Below are 22,095 nucleotides of genomic sequence, written 5' to 3'. Positions count from 1 at the left end.
CTGGTAAGTATCAGGTAAGCAGTCCATGTAAGTCTGACGAGACCAGACACAGTGCAGGGAGTGAGCGTCTTTTAAGTGTGTCTGGTGATGAGGTGCAGGTGCAGGTGATCAAAACTCAGGGGATCGTGAACGAGCAGGTGGAGCGTGAAGATCTGGTGACGATGGTTCCTGCTGTGACTCCATGACAGTACCCCCTCCTCCAAGGGCGGCTCCTGACAACCGGATGCGGCGACGACCGGATGCTCCCTCGACCCCGGGGGGCAGGGCGGTCGGGGTGATCAGCGTGGAACTGAGTGAGGAGAGAGGGGTCGAGGATGTCGTGACGGTTGACCCAGGAACGTTCCTCTGGGCCATAGTCCTCCCAGTCAACGAGGTACTCCGGCTGGGGACCCCATCGTCAGGAGTCGAGGATCGCCCGCACCCGGTAGATGGCTTCCTCTTCAGCGATGTCGGGAGGAGGAGGTACCGCATCGTCACCAGAATCTGTGGATGGAGAAGGCATGGGATCAGTGTGGGGTTTTAACAGGGACACATGAAATGAAGGTGAGATACGATACTGTGCTGGGAGGTTAAGACGGTAAGTGACTTCGTTGAGCTGCCTCTGTATGGTGAAGGGACCTATGTACCGGGGACTTAGCTTGCGGCAGGGCAGCCGGAGACTGATGTCCCGCGTCGAGAGCCACACCTTCTGGCCAGGTTGGTATTGAGGAGTGGGGCCTCTTCTGGCGTCAGCGTGTCTCTTGTGTCTTCAGACTGCCTGCTGGAGATGGACATGAGCTGAGTCCCACACTCTCTCGCTCTGCTGGAACCAGTGGTTGACAGCTGGAACCTCCGAGGGCTCACCCGACCAGGAGAAGAGAGGAAGTTGGTAGCCTAGGACACATTGGAACAGGGTGAGCCCGGTGGTGGTCTGCCGAAGGGAATTTTGGGCGTACTCTGCCCCGGGTAGGAATTGGCTCCAGCTGTCCTGGTTCCGGTGGCAGTAGACTCTCAGGTATCTCCTGACCTTCTGGATCTTGCACTCAGTCTGGCCGTTGGTCTGTGGATGGTAACCGGAAGACAGGCTGATGGACACTCCTAGGAGCTTGAAGAAGGCTTGCCACACTCTGGATATAAACTGAGGTCCTCGGTCGGAAACAATGTCTTCAGGGATGCCGAAATGACGGAAGACATTATGGAACAATGCTTCGGCGGCTTCGAATGCAGTGGGAAGGCCCTTGAGGGGTATGAGTTTGCAAGGCTTGGAGAATCTGTCCACTACTACAAGCACACAGGTGAAGCCGTTTGAGGAGGGTAGGTCTGTCATGAAGTCTATGCCCAGATGTGTCCAAGGTCTACGGGGTATAGGCAGTGGAACCAGTTTTCCCTCAGGGAGCCTCCTAGGAGTGTCGCAACGGCACAGACTAAGCAACCTCTGATGTAGCGGGAGATATCCTGAGACATGGAGAGCCACCAGTAGTGTTGCCGCAGAAGCGAGAGGGTACATGCACTGCCTGGGTGTCCAGAGCCCGGAGATGTGTGAGCTAAGTCCATGAGGGGCTGACGGTGGACCGGTGGGACGTAGAGAAGCCCCTCAGGACCTCCCGGCAGAGCTGGTTCAAGATGCTTTGGTTGATGGACCACTGAATCGGGCTGATGATTATGGCTGGAGGGAGGATAGGTTCAGGATCGGGATTATCTGGATCAGGTTGATACAGCCGGGATGGGGCATTGGCTTTGCAGTTCTTGGTTCCTGGGCGGTAGGAGACTGTAAAGTTGAATCTAGTGAAGAACAGGGCCCAGCGGGCCTGACGAGGGTTTAGCCATTTGGCATCACGTAGATATTCCAGGTTGCGATGGTAGGTGATTACCTCAAATGGATGTTTCGCTCCCTCCAGCCAGTGTCTCCACTCCTCCAAAGCTAACTTGGTGGCGAGAAGCTCTCTGTTTCCGATGTCGTAATTTTGCTCCGCCGGGGATAGCTTCTTGGAGAAGAAGGCACATGGATGGAGTCGTGGTGGGTCACCCTGCCGCTGTGACAACACCGCCCCTACCCCGGTCGAGGATGCGTCGACCTCGACGGTGAACGGAAGATCAGGGTTCGGATGGACCAGGATCGGAGCGGTGAGGAAGGCCTCTTGGAGCTGGCGGAATGCAGATGGAGTCCAGGACAGAGACTTGGGCCGGCCTTTGAGGAGCGAGGTGAGGGGTGCACTGAGGAGACTGTAGTTACGGATGAAGTGACAGTAGAAATTTGCAAACCCCGGGAACCGTTGTAGCTCCTTGATGGTAGTGGGTAAAGGCCAGTTGCGGATGGATTCCACCTTCCTCTGGTCCATCTGGATGCCATGTAGGTCAATGATGTAGCCCAGGAAGTGAACGGAGGTGGTGTGGAACTCGCACTTCTCCAGCTTCAGGTAGAGATGGTGTTGGCGGAGCTTCTTGAGGACCTCTCTCCAGGTCCAGCTTGGAGAAGATGCGAGCTCCACGTAGCTGCTCCAGAGCCGCCGGGACCAGAGGAAGAGGATAACTGAACTTGACTATCTGGGAGTTCAGGTGTCGGTAATCAATGCACGGCCTCAAGCCTCCGTCCTTCTTGGCCACAAAGAAGAAGCTTGAAGCGGCAGGGGATGTTGAGGGTCGGATGAATCGTTGTTTAAGTGCCTCCTGGATGTACTCCTCCATGGCCTTCTGTTCCGGGATGGACAAAGGGTAAACCCTACCCTTGAGTAGGGTAGCCCCAGGCAGCAGGACGATGGCGCAGTCCCATGGCCAGTGAGGTGGTAGTTGCGTTGCCAACCGCTTGCTGAACACATCTTAGAACGCCTGGTATTCAGGAGGAATTTCCACTTTGAGGTCTGTTTCAGGACTTTCGATGGAGGTAGAGAGGACAGGAAGGACGTTTGAATTGGAAGAAGATGGTTGTAGCATCGAGGAAGATTTTCTAATAGGAGATAAACACTTTTGAAGACATTCGTCACTCCACTTGAGGATCTCACCGGTGTTCCATTGGATGTAAGAGTTGGTGTTGAGTGAGCCAGGGGCATCCCAGGATGATGTCCGCGGTGGAACCTTCCAGCACCATGAATGTGATTTCCTAAGAGTGTAGACAGCCAATGCGGAGCATCAGTGTGGGGGAGAAATGTCGAACGTGACCACAGCCCAGCAGCTTTCCTTGAATGGTGTGGATACGGAGATCCTGTTGGCAACGCTTGCGACGTACATTTAACTTCTGGAGAATCTGGTTGCTGAAGAAGTTCCCTGAGGAGCCGGAATCGATGAGGGCTTGCGCTGAAACACAGATATGAGAGTTAAGGATGTGTATAGGCATTTTTGTGAGAGGTGCAATACGAGCGGGCAGTTGGATAGTACTCACCACTGGGCGCGGTGGTCGGACGGGACAGGTCAAGTTCACATGGTCCTCTCCCCCACAATATAGACAGAGATGTTGGTGGATTCTTCTCTGACGCTCCGCACGGGTCAGGCGATTAGTATCAACCTGCATGGATTCAGGTGCTGGAAGGGCGACAGATGGTGTGGTGGGCAAAGGATTGGCAGCGGGTGTGTTGAGTGCACATGCAGAAAAGCGCTGGGCAACACGGAAGGTTTTCTGGATCAAGTTCTCCAAGCCCATAGTATCATCGTACACAACCATGAGATGTTTGACTTTTGGATTCAAGCCTTGGCGAAAGGCGGTTATCAGAGCCGTTTCATTCCAGCCGCTAGCGGTCACCAGAGTGCGGAAACGGAGGGCATACATACTCACAGATTCATCGCTTCGGCGTAGATTGAAAAGTTGGTTGTGTACAGAAAGTTCAGCTATGCATTGTCCGAATACCTCCCTGAAGTGGGCGAAGAAGGAGTTAATGGATGCTGTAACTTGAGCATTGGATTCCCAGAGAGGTTGTGCCCACTGTAGCGCTCGTCCGACAAGCAGTGAAATGACGAATGCCACCCGGGCTTGTTCGGTAGTGAACAACTGAGACTGGGCTTCCAGATAGAGGGAGCATTGTAGAAGAAACCCGCTGCAATCCTCCGCTGCACCGGTGAATGTCGCTGGTCGGGACATGGGACTGACAGAGGCAGCTGGAGAAGAAGCAGCGGGTGCTGGAGTGCAAGGCGAATGGCGTAAAGGAGATCAGCCGGGACTGTGGGAGCAGTGCTTGTGGCAGGCTGTGGGAGTGAGGATCGCACTGCGTTGACCAAGGTGGCGAACGGGTCCGCAGTACAATCCTCGCCTGTGTCCAAACGTTGAACGTTACATTTGATGAAAATTGAAGTTTATTTAACAAAGTTTGGAAGGAGCACATTCGGGTAATCCAACCAAACAGTGCGAGAAGAGGCCTGAATATATATAGCCGTCTCTCACCTCTGTCCAGTGACAGTTTTGCAGCATCCCTCCACCACCCCAGCGCCACACTTTTGGCTGGTTCCTATCTCAGTCAAGGATGGGAAGAGTACTCTGGGTTCAGGCCAAATAACAAGCTTGGAGCCCTCCTCTCGGACAGCACTCCAAATATGCATACTTTACCATATCTCATTACATGTGCGTGTAAACTCCTGAACTACAGATTGTACTTCTGCATTTTTGTATCGCCGCCCACAGACAATTGGATCAACAGAGGGTTATTAACAAAATAGTTATTGTATTGTCACTGTAAATTGTATACTTTGTAAACTCCTTAAACATGGTAAAATGGAACAGCCTATGGCAACAGCCTTTCTGTCTGTACAAGATGGCATTTTACTTCGGGGAACTGGGCCGTTCTTCTTCTTCTAAATTACCTCACGGAATGGCAGTTTCTTTCATTTTTTGCACTCCATTTAACCTAAAACTCTTTTTGTTGTCATTCAGTTTTAAAAAATGGAGACTGCAAACAAAGAGGTTTTTCAGATTTTCAATAACAGTGATCTCTCCATTATATTTATGATTCTTTGCAGCTTTTAGCCATTGCCTACAACGTGCTGGATCCTTCACTGTAAACTGAACATAACTAACTCCTGTTAAACATATACTCTTTAAATTCTTGAATCTGGAACAATGCAGGTTGGCACCATTGTGACTAAAAGTTTGCTAAGAAGTATTTTCTAGTCAAGCAAGTTGGTGATCAAGCCTATCCAATAGGAGCAAACTGGGAGTCCTCTCCACACCTCTCCTCTTTAACATCAGTGTTACACAATTATAGGAAATCGGATCATCAGATCATGTTTTCTGACTAGTTCAGTAAAAGAACTCTGCCTTCTTTCTTTACAGATTTATACACATCTTCAGTGCCCATGACATCAGGTTCCACTGCATTCACTGGAGAGACAGCTAGTCAGACATGTGAGATAAAGTCTCATTACAGTCATCAAACTGCATGTTTTCAAAAATCTCCTTTATATGGGGCCGTTCACACAGGATAGTATGTTCTTATTTTCAAATCAATTAGACAAAGCAATGAAACTGAATACAGGGATCCCAAAACACATTTTAAAGTGAAAGTATTTTTTAAAACCATCTTACAAACACAGTGCTCATGGCACTATAAATGGCGCAGATAAAGCAGAGAGACATGACAGCTAAAGACATCTGTCTGAAGCTTGTGAACACAGACCTGAACAAACACAGATGGAAATCAAGAACATGTCATGTGTGAACGGATGCTACACTTAAATGTCATTCTTTACTAACATTTTTATGGAATTGTCTTTTAATGTTTGCCTTTAGTCAAAATCTGACAGTCTTTGCCCAAATGTAGTTTTGCTTTGGTCAGATGATCTTGTCATCTTGTAAATGATCTTGAGTTGTTCATCTGCAGAGAGAGAGAATGCAGTTAATGAACCAGGATCCGCTGCAGGTCTTTTCGGGTCTGGATTGATGTCGTGAGAAGCCAATCACGTTTTGGTGTGCTGGCAGAGGAGTGGAGTCTGAAGTTTGAAGTTTTGAGGCAGGCAAAGACTGTAGAGTCGTTGATTAAATTTTGGGGCAAAACTTAACTTAAAACACAAGACTCTCAACGGAAAAGAAAGGAAACTAAGTAAAAGAAAGGAAAGTGAGTGAGACGAGAGTAGTTGGATGGATTGAATGAAGCTGCTTGTTCTTATTTTTCTTATCGTCTTGATCTGCCTTTGTCTTGTCTTCATCGTCTGCTCGTCATTGTTATTTTCCATTGTCTGTCTCATCTAAATTGTCTTTGTGTACTTAATATTCAAACTGAGGTGTTTGTCCAACCTCCTTGAGGATTTCTGACCAATTAGGTGTCATCTTTGTTTCAGAGGTGGCTTTTCTCCTCCCCTGATCCTACATTAAATGTTATCTGTAGTCTCTTAACTTTCAGAGAGTACAGAGAGCACAGTTTAGACATGATTTCTCTAAAAATAATATGATACATTTTACACAGATTTCATTCAAGCCAAAATTTAAGTTATGAACAGAGATTTACACTCATACCAATCACACTTTCAATCAACCATTCAATAGTTATAACAATTACATGAATTGTGAGTGATCTGAGCATAATAGTCACAAGTATAGGTTTCAGACATAATATAGAATTATGCAGTTAAACAATGTTTTATTACAAGTCCGTTTAGAATTGTTTTTGTAACAATTTGATGCAGTTTATTTATAAAAGAGTCTCTGTGGGGCTTTCTGTGGATTTCAATTCTGTGTCACTCAGAGGTCACTCAGAAGAAGAAGACCTGTATTATCTCCGTCTCAGGGATCAAACAACCTCTGCCATTATCTTGTTGTGGCCCAAATTGTGCTGTCTTTCGACAGTTAGTCTTGGAGTTTATTGTCCCAAGTTGACAACGTTCTTCCTTAGCTAGGAAGCATGTGTGACCATAAAGTACTTAGCTGGGGGTTTTGTAGACTGAATGGAGCCGCAAATGACAGATTCTCTGATTTTGTGTTCTGCGTGTTGATTTGGGATCTGGAGTGTTGAGATGAGTTTTGTATGGAGTTATGTTTGAACGAATCATCTGGAAGATTCATTTGTCTGGTTCATCCTCAATTCCTACATTACTCAAATGTGTATTAATACAGAGAGACCAAAACCTGCAGTGAAGGTGAAGCCAGATCAGCGTGTGTTCAGAGGAGAGAGAGTCACTCTCACATGTGACTTACAGAGAGGAGGAAACATGCAGTGGACATACATATGGTTTAAAGACGGAAACCTTTTCTATCCATACACAACAACAAGAGCAGAGTTTAGTTTCACAGCTGATGTGTTTTACAGTGGTGAATACAGCTGTAGTGGAGAGAGATCAGACTCACAGAGATCAGACATCAGTGATGTTGTTACATTGATTGTATAATGTGATTGTTCATATTCAGATCTGTTTAATGATCATTTAAAATCAATAGTTGTAGCTCAACTCGTTTCTTATCCCTGCATTGCAGTTTTGTCGTTTGCTACTTTATTGCTTTGAGCTCTTTAAAGACGGATGGATTCTGATTGGTTGTCAGTGTTTTTGTCTTTCATCAAGCTGGGGGAAAAAACACTCTATATATGGCAGTGACAGAAGCATATTTGCAATCATTATTTTTTAAACTTATGTTTTAAACTTTAATTTGTTTTTATTAAATATTTATTACTGTAAACAAGAATTATATATTTTCCAATGCTAAATGTATAAATTAAAAAAGGAAGACTGATTAAAGTTGCAGATCCTTGATGTGTCAGATTAAAATAAAATAACCTGGTAAAATAAAACAAACATTGCATTATATGAAAATAGTAATTTATAATTAAATTGCATATATAACATAACCAGAGCAGGTTATTTTCAGAAAAGTTGTTTTGGTTACTGACCCCGAAAGTTACCTCAGGTTTTAGAACTAAAAGTAAAGGTTATCTGTTTACTTATCCGTAAACTTACCCAAGTCTGTCAGATGACCTGTTAATACTCACCTGAACTTACCTGAGACTGAAACATTATTCTTTGGCTACATTGAAAGCACTGATTTCCTTCTCCAAATCTATATTTTTGCTGTTCTGTTTGTTGCCACTAGAGGGAGCAGAAGAAAAAAAAAACATCCCTTTAAATTTAAAATAAATTACATAGTTTACTGTACAAAAAAGAAAAAAAGACAGAAAGACTAGTGAAAAATATGACTAATAACACCTAAAAAGAACTCAACACTGAATCACTGTACACTTACAGATAAACCGAAGCCATTTCTGACTGTAGAGCCCCAGAGTTCAGTGTTCACTGGAGACACAGTTACTCTCAGCTGTGACGTGGGACAGTCAACTGGATGGACGTTTCTCTGGAGGAAAGACTCAAACCCTGAATCCATTGATCATTCAACTAAAACAATCAGTTCTGTGAGAGTCTCTGATGGAGGAACATACCAGTGCAGAGCAGAGAGAGGAAAATACTACACAGAGATCAGTGATACAATTAAGATAACAGTAAGCAGTAAGTGCTCTTTCGCTTTGTAGATTTTTTTTAGTGAAAGCTAATTTTGAGTTTAAAATCATTCAAATATGAAGTGTGTTGTTTGCTCTTTGCACAGAGAGACCCAAACCTGTAGTGCGTGTTCAGCCTGATGTTCGTGTGTTCAGAGGAGAGACGGTCACTCTCACATGTGACATACAGGAGACAGGAGACTGGCGGTACAACTGGTATAAAGATCATTACAGCAGAGGACAAGACTGGATCTATTACAGCGCAGGACAAGACAAGAACTATAAAATCACATCTGTGGATTGGTCTCATGCTGGTGTGTACAGCTGTAGAGGAACCCAGACTAAAGCCCCACAGTACTCAGAGTTCAGTGATGGAGTTACACTGACAGTATCAGGTGAGTCTGTTCATCATTTCATCACATCACTTTAACCCAAGGAGATTTATTAGACAACCTGGTGAATTTGAGTTTAGTTTGTCTCACCTATCATAATTCCAGTCAGATTATGTTGAGAGTTTACAAACAGGTGTGAGTGACAGAGAATACAAGGCTGATTAGGATCACAGATCTTTCATAGTACATCGTCTATATCCTCCAGAAATGTTCAGTTCATTCCAGTGATCTGCTGCCCTTCAGATCATCTGCAGATGAATGAAACTGTCAGCAAACAAGCTTGGACACTTGATCATTTGTCCTTAGTCAGACTGGGGTCACGATGTTACAGAGCCTCAGTTTATCTGTTCTTATGGCCTGAGAGTGTCATTGGAGCAGTTTTTCAGACTAAAATATTCAGACTAGAATACTATAATAAAAGTGACGCCAGATCAGCGTGTGTTCAGAGGAGAGACAGTCACTCTCACATGTGACATACAGGGAGGAGGAAACATTCAGTAGATACAGCTGGATTAGAGATGGAAACACAGTTCAGTTTCACAGCTGGTGTGTCTGATCAGTGTTTGTCTGAGGACGTGATGGAGCCGGAGCCTCTTCAAAACACATGAGAAAACTAATGACAGTACAACAGCAAACCAGAATATATGATATGAAATATGAGATAAAATAATGTATAAACTTGAAAGAGCTGCTTGATTCACTTTGTGTTTTTGTGTTTCTTCACAGATTTACCCACATCTACACTGACTGTGACTCCAGACAGATCTGTATTCACTGGAGAGACAGTCAATCTGAAGTGTGTGATAAACTCTGATCACAGTGACTGGAGATATGAGTGGAATAAAGACAGTTCAATGTTACAGAGGTCTGAGCGTTACACTGTAAACAGAGACACTCTCAGTATTGTGAAAGCTGTTGAGTCTGATCAGGGTCAGTACACGTGTAAAGGACACATAGATGGAAGATCAGTTTCATCACGATCAAGCTCTGTTTCTCTCTCTGTGAAGGGTGAGTTGAACATCATTGTCCTCATAAACTCTCTCTACATGATCATGATCACAACCAGTCAAGAGTCTTTCACTCTCAGATGTTTCATTCACACTGATGATAAATACAGTTGTCACTCCTCTTTTGAGGGCTTAATTTTGTTTCATTAGTGGTTCTTACCTGTAAGTTTGTTCATTGTTCTCGAGTACTTATTATTCTTCTTCCACACAAAACTTCGGCTCGTAACTCGTCCCGCACCGTTTGTCATCGACCCTTGAATGAGGCGTCAAATCATGTGGATTATTGAGGAGAGGTGTGTGTGCTGTATCTTTTATAAGTGATCTGGTGTACGATGTTCACACAGCGGCAAAAAAGGGGGCAAAAAAGTCCCATAGACTTTGCATTGTTACAAATTTTGACGGGTCATCGATCAGAGCGAGGATTTCAAAATTGACCCACAGGCACACGATGGTGAAGAGACGGCCCATGAAACAGTGATTGCACATTCTTGTTTTTCCTACTATGGTAAATTACATAGGAATGTTATACTGAACATAACTCTGGATCACAGTGTCAGAGAGGCATGAGGTTTGGTTTATATCATTCATACTGACAAGCAGCCTTTGGAGTATCACCACTGGCAGCTGCTAAGCCACTCCCTAGCAACCAAATAGAGTACCCTAGCAACCATCTAGCAATACCTGTATCTCTGCATCAGAACATCGTATAGAGGTCGGCTCCAAACAGGACTTCCAACATGCTAGCAGTGAATAGCTACATGCTAATAACCATTAACTAAGTGTTAAAGCATGCTAATAACATGCTAAGAACTTTATAAAACTCCATAGTAACCATCTGTGACAACTAGCAACTGCATAGCAACACCCTAGCAACCACCTAAGTTACCCTAGCTATACCCTAGCAACCACCAAGAACACCTCAGCAACCACCTAGCAACACCCTAACAACTGCCTAGCAACACCATAGGAACCACAAGAAATACCTTAGCAACTGCATAGCAACATTCTACCAACCAACCAAGATACCCTAACAACCACCTAGCAACACTATAGGAACCACCACAAATACCTTAGCAACTGCATAGCAACACCCTAGCAACCACCCAAGATACCCTAACAACCACCTAGAAACACCATAGCAACCACCCAGAACACCCTATCAACAACTCAGAATACCTTAGCAACTGCCTAGCAACATCCTAGCACCCATCCAGGATACCCTAGCAACAGCCTAGCAGCACCCTAGCAACCATCCATGCCACACTAGCAACTGAGTGCTGAGTTTTGCCAATGGTAAGCACCGCTCACATTTTCTTCAGGAAATGTATGCCTAGTTCTCTCTGATCTTGTGTTCAAAACCATTTGAAGGAGCAAAACAGAATGAAACTGAATGGAGATCTGAAAAAGCATTTTAAAGCTGAAGTATTTTTACATGAAGTGTGACCTTAAAAACACTCAGTGCTGATAAAACAGAGAAACATGATATAACAGATAAAGACGTCTGTCTGACGCATGTGAACACAGACCTGAACAACAGCTAAAAATACTTCTGTGTTAATGGCTGCTAATTACACTTCAATTCCATCTATTCAATAACATTAAAGGGTTGTTGTTGTTGTTGTTGTTGTTGTTGTTATATTATTATTTCCATAAAAATATTTTTGTATTTAATTACTTAATTGCTGTTTGAACTTACGGAAATCTGTGAGTCTTTATACAAATGCAGCTGTGATTTGATAAGAAGATCTTGTCATTGTTTTGTTCCTGATTATGATTTACAGTTCATCAAACATTAGAATTAAGATTTATTTTATCCGACACTCACACCAAAGTTTTAACATTAGCTCAACACCTGAAAATTAAAATACTGTCATCGTTTAATCACCATCATGTTGTTCCAGATCTATATGTCTTTCTTCCTTATGAACAAAACAATATTTTTTAATAATGCACTGATCGCTATTCAAAAAGGACACAAAAGCACCATAAATGTATCATAAAAAGAGTCCTATGATTTTATATGAATGAAGTCACATGACTAAGAAGAGTATTTTAGTCTGCCTCATCATGACATCACAGCACATCAGTCTTTCTGAGCAGCATGAACCTGAGATGATCACGAGTAACTAGATCTGAGCACAACACAAACATTACTGTCCAGAGACAAACACGCTTTACAAACAAAACATAAAACCTCTCGAAGATTTACTGACAGTTTACTGTCATCTCTGATCACTAATGTTATGAAAAAAACAAAACAAATAAATAAACAGAACAATTCACAGAAACATACAAGTCAAAACTCTGCGCTTTGTACGTGACCAGAAAAAGACATAAAAGCTCAGATCGTTTTACTGAGTATTACAGCGGAAAATAAACTCCAGATGTTCAAAAGAAATCACTCATCAAACACAAAGGAACAGATGAACTAGTCACTACCTTTACTAGTGGAAATAAAGTGAATTTATACAGAATCTACAAGATTTTAAAGTGATCAGCAGAATTCTCATTTAGTTGATATAAACAAAATATGAACACTTTTGTGTTTCACTGGAGAGACAGTCAATCTGAAGTGTGAGATAAAACCTTATTACAGTAACTGGAGATATGAGTGGTATAAAGGCAGCAGATACAGTGTAATGTTAAACCCATTTGAGCGTTATACTGTAAACAGAGACACTCTCACTATCAGAGGAGCTACTGAGTCTGATCAGGATCAGTACTGGTGTAGAGGACAGAGAGATGGAAGACCAAACTCATCACAATCAAGCTCTGTTTCTCTCTCTGTGAAGGGTGAGTTGAACATCATTGTCCTCCTAAAAAGACGGATCCCAATATTCAACAATAAACAATTCCAACTGTCACATGACCTCATCACATTTCAAATTCAACGTTCCAGATCCATAAAACAACTAAAATGCTGTATTATTTATACGGAAAACTCGGCAGCGAAGACCAGGAGACTCAGTGTATCTTCAGCAGGATTCTTTATAGAGAACATGCTGTTGGTTGCTGCAGTTGTCAAGTCTGACATTGTATTTTATAGGCATTCAGTGGGCAGTCCTTAAAAGTGTTGACCTTACACACAGCCTTAGTGACTACTAAAATAAAACCGTCTAAAGACAATACAGGAAATTACCCCTGACTGTGACCCCCAAATGGTATAAACAGCACCTGGTCACGAGAACTAAGACTATGTCAACATTCATAGTTTGGCTCTCACTGTAAAACATTTTTAGCTGGTTAAACTTAGAAATGAAAGTTCACCTGCTGCCTTAAAAATGTGAGTTAACTCAACTAAACATAAGTTAACTCAACTTGAAGATCTTTGTTTCAACTCACAAATAGTCAAGACAATGCATTATTTTAAGTTTAAATTTTAACTTAATGCGTTGTCTTGACTATTTTTGAGTTGAAACAAAGCTTATTTTCAAGTTGAGTTAACTCATATTTTTAAGGCAGCAGGTGAACTTACATTTCTAAGTTTAACCAGCTGAAAATGTTTTACAGTGAGTAGGAAGATCAGAGACTTGCAGAATCCCCTCACCGGAAACTATATTTAATCTAATCAGTAAACAGATTGTGTTCACCTTGAATGCCCACTTTAGTTTTTCATGTGAAGTTATGTCAGGGCGTATCAGATCTTAAACAGTATCTTAAATGTGTAATCCCACACAGGCCAGTTGTTGACGATGTCACTTAGTAAAGAAACACTATATGCCTATAGACTGAACATGTAGGCCTAATACGCATGCACATGACGTCACTGTGTAAACTACAAAAAGGTGAATTTGTAAAAACAGAGACGATAACTGTATCATTTTCAAAAACTTGCACTTTGAATTGTGTTTTCAAGTTTGCATCCCCCAAAATGACCTTGTCGTGTAAATGAACGGCCAAAACACAAAAAGTTTTTAGTTTCTTATTGAAAATGGTATTGTGTAAACGGCCCCTTAGTTCCTGGTCTTGTGTTTACGTTATGTTCTAGTGTGAATTGCTTCATAGTTTCTGGTGTTTGTTTAATGTTATTTCATCGTCTTTTTGCGTCACGCATCTTTGTTTGGATTATTGTTACACTTAAACCATGACACATACATGTAGACTGGATATGAATATCAATGTTTAACTAAAAGTTATATTAATAATTGTAAACATTTCATCTAATCAACGCAAACTACAAGCAAACTAGATCTTTATATAATGAATCTGAATTTAAATAGATCCGTGTAATGCTGTAAAATCCTTGTTTCAACACTTACTCTCTTTAGACTGTTTTTCAACTGTTCCAGACAAATACTCAATGATTTGTCAAACACAGGTGAACTCTGACTCTTGAGGATCTGAATCTGTTCTTGTTCTCCTGCAGGTCTAAAGCCAAAGCCTGAACTCACATCAGATCCTGCAGGAGCTGCACTGACAGGAAACACAGTGACTTTGACCTGTCGCATGGATCCGTCCACTGGATACTGGGACTTTTACTGGTACAAACACACACTGAACCCTGAGACAGAGAAGACACAAACAAACTCCTACAGACTGAAGATTGATTCAGTGTCTGATGGAGGCCAGTACTGGTGTAGAGCTGGAAGAGGGAAACCAGTTTATTACACAAACTACAGTGATGCACTGTGGGTCAATGTTACAGGTGAGAGAGAGAACATGTGATTCAATATACAGATCAGAGACAATATCTGCAGAACGTCTAAAACTTAGAATCAAATATAAATGTAATAATCTGTGTTTGTCCAGAGAGTCCTAAAGCTGTGTTGACGGTACGACCTGATGAACGAGTGTTCAGAGGAGAAACAGTCACTCTCAGATGTGATATAAAGTGGGGAGGAGACACTGAGTGGACATACAGATGGGAAATAGGGGGAACCAACAACCAATATAAAAACACTCTCAACCAAATCTCAACACAAGAGTTGAACATCAGCAGTGTTGATCACTTTCACAGTGGTAAATACACCTGTACAGGACAGATAAACACTCAAAGCTCTCAGCGCAGTGATGCTGTTACACTGACTGTATCAGGTGAGTTTGTGTTTGTTGTGATCAGCTTCTCCATCAGTTTCTCTATGGCTCTGTAACTCATGATGTTTTGTTCAGCTGAAGCTCAGGCAGCAGTGCGAGTGTCTCCACAGCCGTGGCTGACTGAAGGAGAATCAGTGACTCTGATCTGTGAGGTTTCAGGCTCCTCTACAGGCTGGACGTTCAGCTGGTTCAGAGATCATGATCATCTGTCAGACAGCAGCAGAGGAGCTGGAGGATCTTACACTCTCAGTCCTGCTGCTCTACAGCACACAGGAGTTTATACGTGCAGAGCAGAGAGAGGACGACCAGCCTATTACACACACAACAGCAGCACACAGCCACTGTGGGTCACTGGTGAGTCAAAACATCTTTCAACATTCATTTGATGTATTAAGTTACCAGTCAACAATCATCTGAACATGTTTTCATGACAGCCAATGTCTGAGAATATCCAGTGACCAGACACCTAGAAAATTAAATACTTACTTTACCCAAAAAATGAAATTTCTGTCATTAAGTACTCACCCTCAGGTTTTTTTTTTTTTTTTATCTCCTATAGAAAGCAACTAAATTACCACATTCAAGGTCCAAAAAAGTAGTAAAGACATAAAGACAAATAGTCAACGTGACTACAGTGGTTTAACCTTAATGTTATGAAGCGCTAAGAATACTTTTTGTATGCAAAAACAAAACAAAAATAAGGACTTTATATAGGAGACTGACAGGGTAAAGAAGAAATTGTTGAATAAAGTGTTTTTTTGTTTGTTTGTTTGTTTGTCTCATAGAAACATATTGCTTCTTTAGCACCAGCAACAGGTCAATTTATTTTGTATTTTTTCTTCACCAAATTTCTCATAATCTTTAGACCAGAAGCAAATTAATTTTTGATATTGAAAACTTTTTTTTGCAGTAATGCATACATTAATTTGACATTAAATGTAATGTACTACTATTCAAAAATTTAGTTATTTTTGGAAGAAATTAATATTTTTATACAGCAAGGATGCATTAAATTGATCAAAAGTGACAGTAAATACATTTATAATGTTACAAAAGATTTCTGTCTCTAATAAATGTGGTTCTTTTGAACTTTCTATTGATCAAAGAATCCTGAAAAAAAAATTATCACAGTTGAGTGATAATGCTGAGAAATGTTTCTTGAGCAGCAAATCAGCATATTAGAATGATTTCTGAAGGATCATGTGACACTAAATACTGGAGTAATGATACTAAAAATTCAGCTTTGATCACATGAATAAATTACATTTTAAAATATAATATAATAGACATTTTTAATTGATATATTTTAGAATATTATTTTACAACAGATTGTTATAAATATTCATTTAATATTTGTGTCCCTGTAAGTGAATCTCAAATGACACAAACATCATATATTTCACTGAATTAACTCTCTTTTCAGGTGTTTCTTCTTCAGTGTCTCTAGTCATCAATCCCAGCAGAAGTCAACACTTCTCATCTGACTCTCTCTCTCTGAGCTGTGAGGATCAGAGTAACTCTGCTGGATGGACAGTGAGAAGATACACAGACAAAGACACAAAAACTTGTTCAACACAAACAGGATCTGCATGTGTAATCGAGTCTCTCAGCACATCTGACACTGGAGTGTACTGGTGTCAGTCTGAATCTGGAGAGAAACGTCATCCTCAAAACATCACTGTACATGGTGAGTCCTGTTTCTAATCAACAACTGCACTCATTCTAATCTAAATTCTAAATACAAAGTCCACACAATTTTTATGCTAGTGGTTAACATTAAAAATTGTAACTATTTCACATTTTGGCAACATGATGGCTAATGAGTGTGAATTGGTACAGTCTCATTTGTACATTTTCATACGATCTTCTTGCGCCCCACTGATGGTTAAGTTTAGAGGATGACCATGCTTGCTTTTTTCTAAAAATCAAAACATGCGTTTCCATAAAAAACATTGTATGAATTAATACAAAATTGTCACCTCGTAAAATAGTTGCGTTTTCTCATGAGATCGGGATAGACTACTCAAGACTAAAGCACAGGAAGCATAATCAGTTCATAATATCAGTATTTTGAGTATGAATTGTTTTGCTTGATTCTCACTATTTACAGTATTAAGCACACATTTCTTGTGTTTGTAGATGGTGAAGTGATTCTGGTGAGTTCTGTTGATCCTGTGATTGAGGGAGAGACTCTGACTCTACACTGTTTACATCGATCTACAAACTCCTCGATCCTCAGCGCTGATTTCTATAAAGACGGATCACTGGTCCAGAATCAGACGACAGGAGAGATGAGCATCACTACTGTCTCAAAGTCACATGAGGGTTTCTACTACTGTAAAACAGAGAGAGGACAGTCACTCCACAGCTGGATCTCAGTCAGAGGTGAGAGTCACTGGATTTGATTTGATTTGATTTGATTCATGAGCATCTGATGAGATTCGATGAGAGTCTCTGGCTCTTATTTCTGCTGGAGAACAATCAATTATTGACATCAGTGTTTATTGTTTCACATAACTCACATAAACAAAAGTATCTATCGAATCAAATCATACAAAATAAACTAAATACTGTGCTGTTTTTGTAATGGATTACAAGTGAAATCTTCAAGACCTCATAACCAACATCCTATAGTTAAATGATATTCCTGCCAGAATGTGACTGTCCATAGATTAAATGTGTTTTTGTTTGTTTGTTTTTTCATTTGAAATCTGCAAGGAAGGAATCTAAGGCCCAGTTTCACTTAGTTCAATTAGGGCAGGGTTTCCCAAACACATTCCTGGAGCCTTCCCAACACTGCATGTTTTCCATGTCTCCTTAATCAAACACATCTGATTCAGATCATCAGCTCATTAGTTGAGACTCCAAGACCTGAAATGGGTGTGTCAGACTAAGGAGACATGCAAAATGTGCAGTGTTGGGGAGGCTCCAGGAATGTGTTTGGGAACCCCTGAATTAGGGCAGCTTTCATAAATGTTCACTAGAAAAAGAAAAAAAAACATTACTGGTGTGCAGACAAAACAATGGCAATGATGTATTTTAAGATCTGCCAGTGCATCTTACTTTCAGTTCAAACAGCTCAATCATGCATTTTAGACTAGCTTAAGCCTTGTCTGTGAAACCAGGGGTAAATGTGCTTATGGGTGGTCAGTGTCAGCCCTTCTCGGGGGTGAGGAGGAGTTTATATAAACATTAAAATAAATGACCATCAATCAATATACAGGGTTAATATACAAAAGTTGCATAACAGTCTCGTTTTTAAGAATTCTGGCCTACATTTCATCTCTAAGCCTTGTTTGCTCATTAAGGACATGAATGAGAGTTAATGTTTTGATTACAGCACATAAACAATAATATTGATGTATAATGAACAGTGTTGGGGAAAGTTACTTTTAAAAGTAATGCATTACAATAATGCGTTACTCTCTAAAAAAGTAACTAATTGCATTACTTTGTTACTTTGTATTAAAAGTAATGTTACATTACTTTAGTGTTACTTTTTCTCACCTGGGCTGGGCTTGCTTTTTTGTTTTTTAATAACAACAACAACAACAACAACAACAAAGTTATATTTTTTGGCAAATGTTAAGGCCCTTTCACACCAAAAGTGAAATGAGTAAGCCCCAGGCTGAAGGAAATGCATATTTACGCCTGTACAGTAGAGGGCGCAGCTCAAACAAACCTTTCAGCTGTGCTGCTATTCTGGATTAAAGAAGAATAGGATACAGGAGAACATTCAACACTCTTATTTCTAAATCAATTTTAAAGTAATTTTTGCTTATTAGTATGGTTGAATTAGATCATTGAAGGTCAGCAGCAAAGACACTGAGATTAAATACATAAAGTATTTGCGTAATTTAATATAGGTATGTTTGCGTAAAATTCTGAGATTGCATTTCACAGTTTTTATTAATTATGAGGAATACTGAATGATTTCATGCAAGTGAGATGAGTAAATGCATGTTCACATTTAGTCTAGAACTACAATAACCATCATGTTCACACAGCGCACACAACGCCTCTGCACTTTATTTCTCTCAACATGGGGACAGGAGAGCTGTCAGTCAATAAATGTGAAACTTATTTGAAAAAGTAACTTACATATTTTGTAAACTGAAAAAGTAATGCGTTACTTTACTAGTTACTTGAAAAAGTAATCTGATTACATAACTCAAGTTACTTGTAATGTGTTAAACCCATCACTGATAATGAAGTAATCGAAATAATAGACGTATGTAGAAGTGTGTAGAAGTAATCCAAAGCAAGTTTAGTTGGTAGAAAAAATCTATTAATCTCTAGTGGGCCTTTAATACAGAGCAATGTTGCTCAGTAATGTGCTTGTGTTTCTCTTTTTCAGTGTCACGTTCAGGTCAGATTTCTGTCTTCAAAGTCCTCAGTTTTCTTCTGGCAGCTTGTCAGTATCTGATAGCGACAGTCGTGCTGCTTTACAAATGTTACAGAGCAAGAGGTAAAACTTCTGTCTGTTTTCTCTCTCTCTCGCTGTCTTTTTCTGAGTTGGAAATAAATGTTTTTTGTGTATTTCACAGTCCCATCTGCTGAAGACCAAAATCAGTACGCCGTAACAGAGGAAGAAACTTCAATCTGATATTAACATGTTTTAAAAGATTCAGAATATTCATTTTACATACTTTTATTTCTGTCAGCATATTTGATTGACCTTATATCATTTGTCATTAAGCTTGAGAAATATTTTAGTGTTGTTCTGCTTTTATTTGGTAACCGACCATGTTGTTGTTATTATTTAGATTTGTCATATCCTTAAAAGAACAAGCTTCAATGACTTAATCATGACTTTGTGATGTTTGTTCTTCCAATAGTGAAAGCATGACAATGATTCTGTTCTTCAGTTTTATTGGTTTTGGTTACCAGTTGCCTGTTCTGTTTCACTTGTTTGAGTAATTTGTAAACATACAGACCAAAGTTTTGTCATATATCATATGCCAATAAGTGTGAAATAAATGTTGTCTTACATTTGTATCCTCATTTGTAAACCATCATCTAAGCCTAAAACAATTTCTTATGTCATATTTTCATGCCATTTCATTGTAAGATAATGAAATTTGTCCTTTAGTGCCACAAAACTCACTGTTAAAACTATAGGTCTGTATACATTTGACAGCAATTTTATACCAGGCCTTAGTATAAAAATGTTCTTTAAAGAACATTTTTGACAGAGTGATGAGATTTCAGCAGAGATGTTTCTACTCACAAACATGATTAAGTTCAAAATAATTTTCAGTAAAGCTGAGACAAAGACGTCATAAATATCTTGAAATTCATTTAATGTGAGGAACACCATGGTTCTTTGACATTTTAACAGTAAAAGAGACTTCCAACAGCAACAGTGGTAGCTAATAATAATAATAATAATATAAAATATTCAAAGGAATCCTTTCCACCATAGGACTTATATTCCACAAGAGCTTGGCTGTAAAGAGGGCCCTCAAATACTTCAGATTAACAAAAACATCTAAACATTTGTGAATCTGCTCACACAAACTTTTAAACTTGTATGTCTTTGATGTTTGTATTACTGTTCCCTGGCTGGTCCAGTCAGTCTGTTTCTAAACAAAGCTACAAAAGGGGGCTTTAAAGTTGTCCAGAAATCTGTTTTTAGGAGAGCAAGTTTCTCTTTAAATGTTTCAACAGGCTTCACTTCATCTGCCTCCTGTTTGTAATTACATGGCTGTTTTGTTGAGTCAGCTGATGAATATAATTCAGTGCTGAATAAAGAACAATTTTGCATTAAAATTAAATCTTTTAGGCCCGGTTTCACAGACAGGTCTTAGCCTAAGCCGGGATTAGGCCTTAGTTCAATTAAGATATTTAAGTAGCTTTTATAAACGTACACTAATAACATTATGGTGTACAGCTTTAGACAAAATGACATTAAAATATTTCAGTAGAAGTTGCTTTCAGTTAAAACAACCCAAACATGCATTTTAGTCTAGGTCTAGTTCAAGCTTTGTGAAACGGTGGATAGAAGCATACCTCTTACGTAAAACATCAGATAGTTTAGAACCTTCAAAATATCTACAGCAAAACACGACAAATTGGTTGTTTTGTTACCCCAAAAGCGGCGTCTCTAAGCTCTTTTGAGAGACAATATGGGTGGCTCTTAAAAGAGCCTTTGGGTTCGTTGATCAGATCAGACATCGCTTTACTTTGAGCTGGTGTATTTGGTCACAGCCTTTGTGCCCTCAGACACGGCGTGTTTGGCCAGTTCACCGGGCAGCAGCAGACGCACGGCGGTCTGGATCTCTCTCGATGTGATGGTGGAGCGCTTGTTGTAGTGAGCGAGACGAGACGCTTCACCGGCGATGCGCTCGAAGATGTCGTTGACGAAAGAGTTCATGATTCCCATCGCCTTGGAGGAGATTCCGGTGTCGGGATGAACCTGCTTCAGGACTTTGTACACGTAGATAGCGTAACTCTCCTTCCTGGACCTCTTGCGCTTCTTTCCACCCTTGCCGGCGGTTTTAGTGACGGCCTTCTTTGAACCCTTCTTGGGTGCGGACTTCGCTGGTTCAGGCATGATACTTCACTCAGAATCACACAAAGAACAATAACGTTGTTTTACTACACGCGGGTTTTTATACACTGCCCATGCTAATTTCAAAAGGGAAGTAAGGACCTGTGTGATTGTGAGTCTTCGTGGACCAACCCACAGAATGATTTCATTGGCCACATTAAACGTTGCTTGACTTGTAGGTGAGCCAATCAGAAGCTTTAAAATGTAAACCACGCCCATTGACAACTACTATCCCCCACATCCAACTCCATTCCTTGGTTTCATTTTGCTGCATTTTTCAGAATAAGCGAAATAGTGTAAATAATTTCATAGCTCTGACTACGTACGCTGAGGATTCTGTATTATATAGCGTTTATTTAGAAGCAGAAAGTGCTTATTTCTCAATGTAAAAAACACGATTTCACTATAATTTTGTAGATTATACTGCATACGTTGAAAGAGACACATATACATTTTATGTATACATATACATATATATATATATAAAATAAACTGATAAAATGACAAAACTGCACAACCCCACAAGACTCCGTATTAAATGCAATGCTAATTTAATCACCATGAACTTATTAAAATCTTAGTAAGACTAATTACTTAACCACATAGAAACTTGCTTTTTTACGGGGGAAAGTGGGTGGCTCTTAAAAGAGCCGTTGGATTTTCCTTCTTCACGAAGGATTTAACCTCCGAATCCGTACAGGGTGCGTCCCTGTCGTTTCAGAGCGTACACA

General features: G+C 40.6%; 2 protein-coding genes across 2 annotated transcripts; one reads left to right on the top strand and one right to left on the bottom strand.

Moving 5' to 3' along the window:
* Nucleotides 1-428: 428 nt before the first annotated feature.
* On the top strand, nt 429-19,803 carry LOC127515635 (Fc receptor-like protein 5). The gene is made up of 11 exons (XM_051899516.1): nt 429-462; nt 8,089-8,388; nt 8,486-8,773; nt 9,497-9,778; nt 14,144-14,422; nt 14,527-14,811; nt 14,887-15,165; nt 16,235-16,498; nt 16,951-17,196; nt 19,169-19,279; nt 19,359-19,803. The coding sequence occupies exons 1-11, from the start codon at nt 429-431 to the stop codon at nt 19,415-19,417; spliced, it is 2,427 nt and encodes an 808-aa protein (XP_051755476.1). The 3' UTR covers nt 19,418-19,803.
* Nucleotides 19,804-20,097: 294 nt separating this feature from the next.
* LOC127515323 (histone H2B-like) lies at nt 20,098-22,043 on the bottom strand. Its single transcript, XM_051898843.1, has one exon. The coding sequence runs from the start codon at nt 21,365-21,367 to the stop codon at nt 20,993-20,995; it is 375 nt and encodes a 124-aa protein (XP_051754803.1). The 5' UTR covers nt 21,368-22,043; the 3' UTR covers nt 20,098-20,992.
* Nucleotides 22,044-22,095: the final 52 nt, after the last annotated feature.

Source organism: Ctenopharyngodon idella, chromosome 7 (genome assembly GCF_019924925.1).
Source record: "Ctenopharyngodon idella isolate HZGC_01 chromosome 7, HZGC01, whole genome shotgun sequence".
Classification (NCBI taxonomy): Eukaryota; Metazoa; Chordata; class Actinopteri; order Cypriniformes; family Xenocyprididae; genus Ctenopharyngodon; species Ctenopharyngodon idella.
Note: the sequence above shows the minus strand (reverse complement) of the source record. Positions and strands in the feature narration are given on the sequence as shown.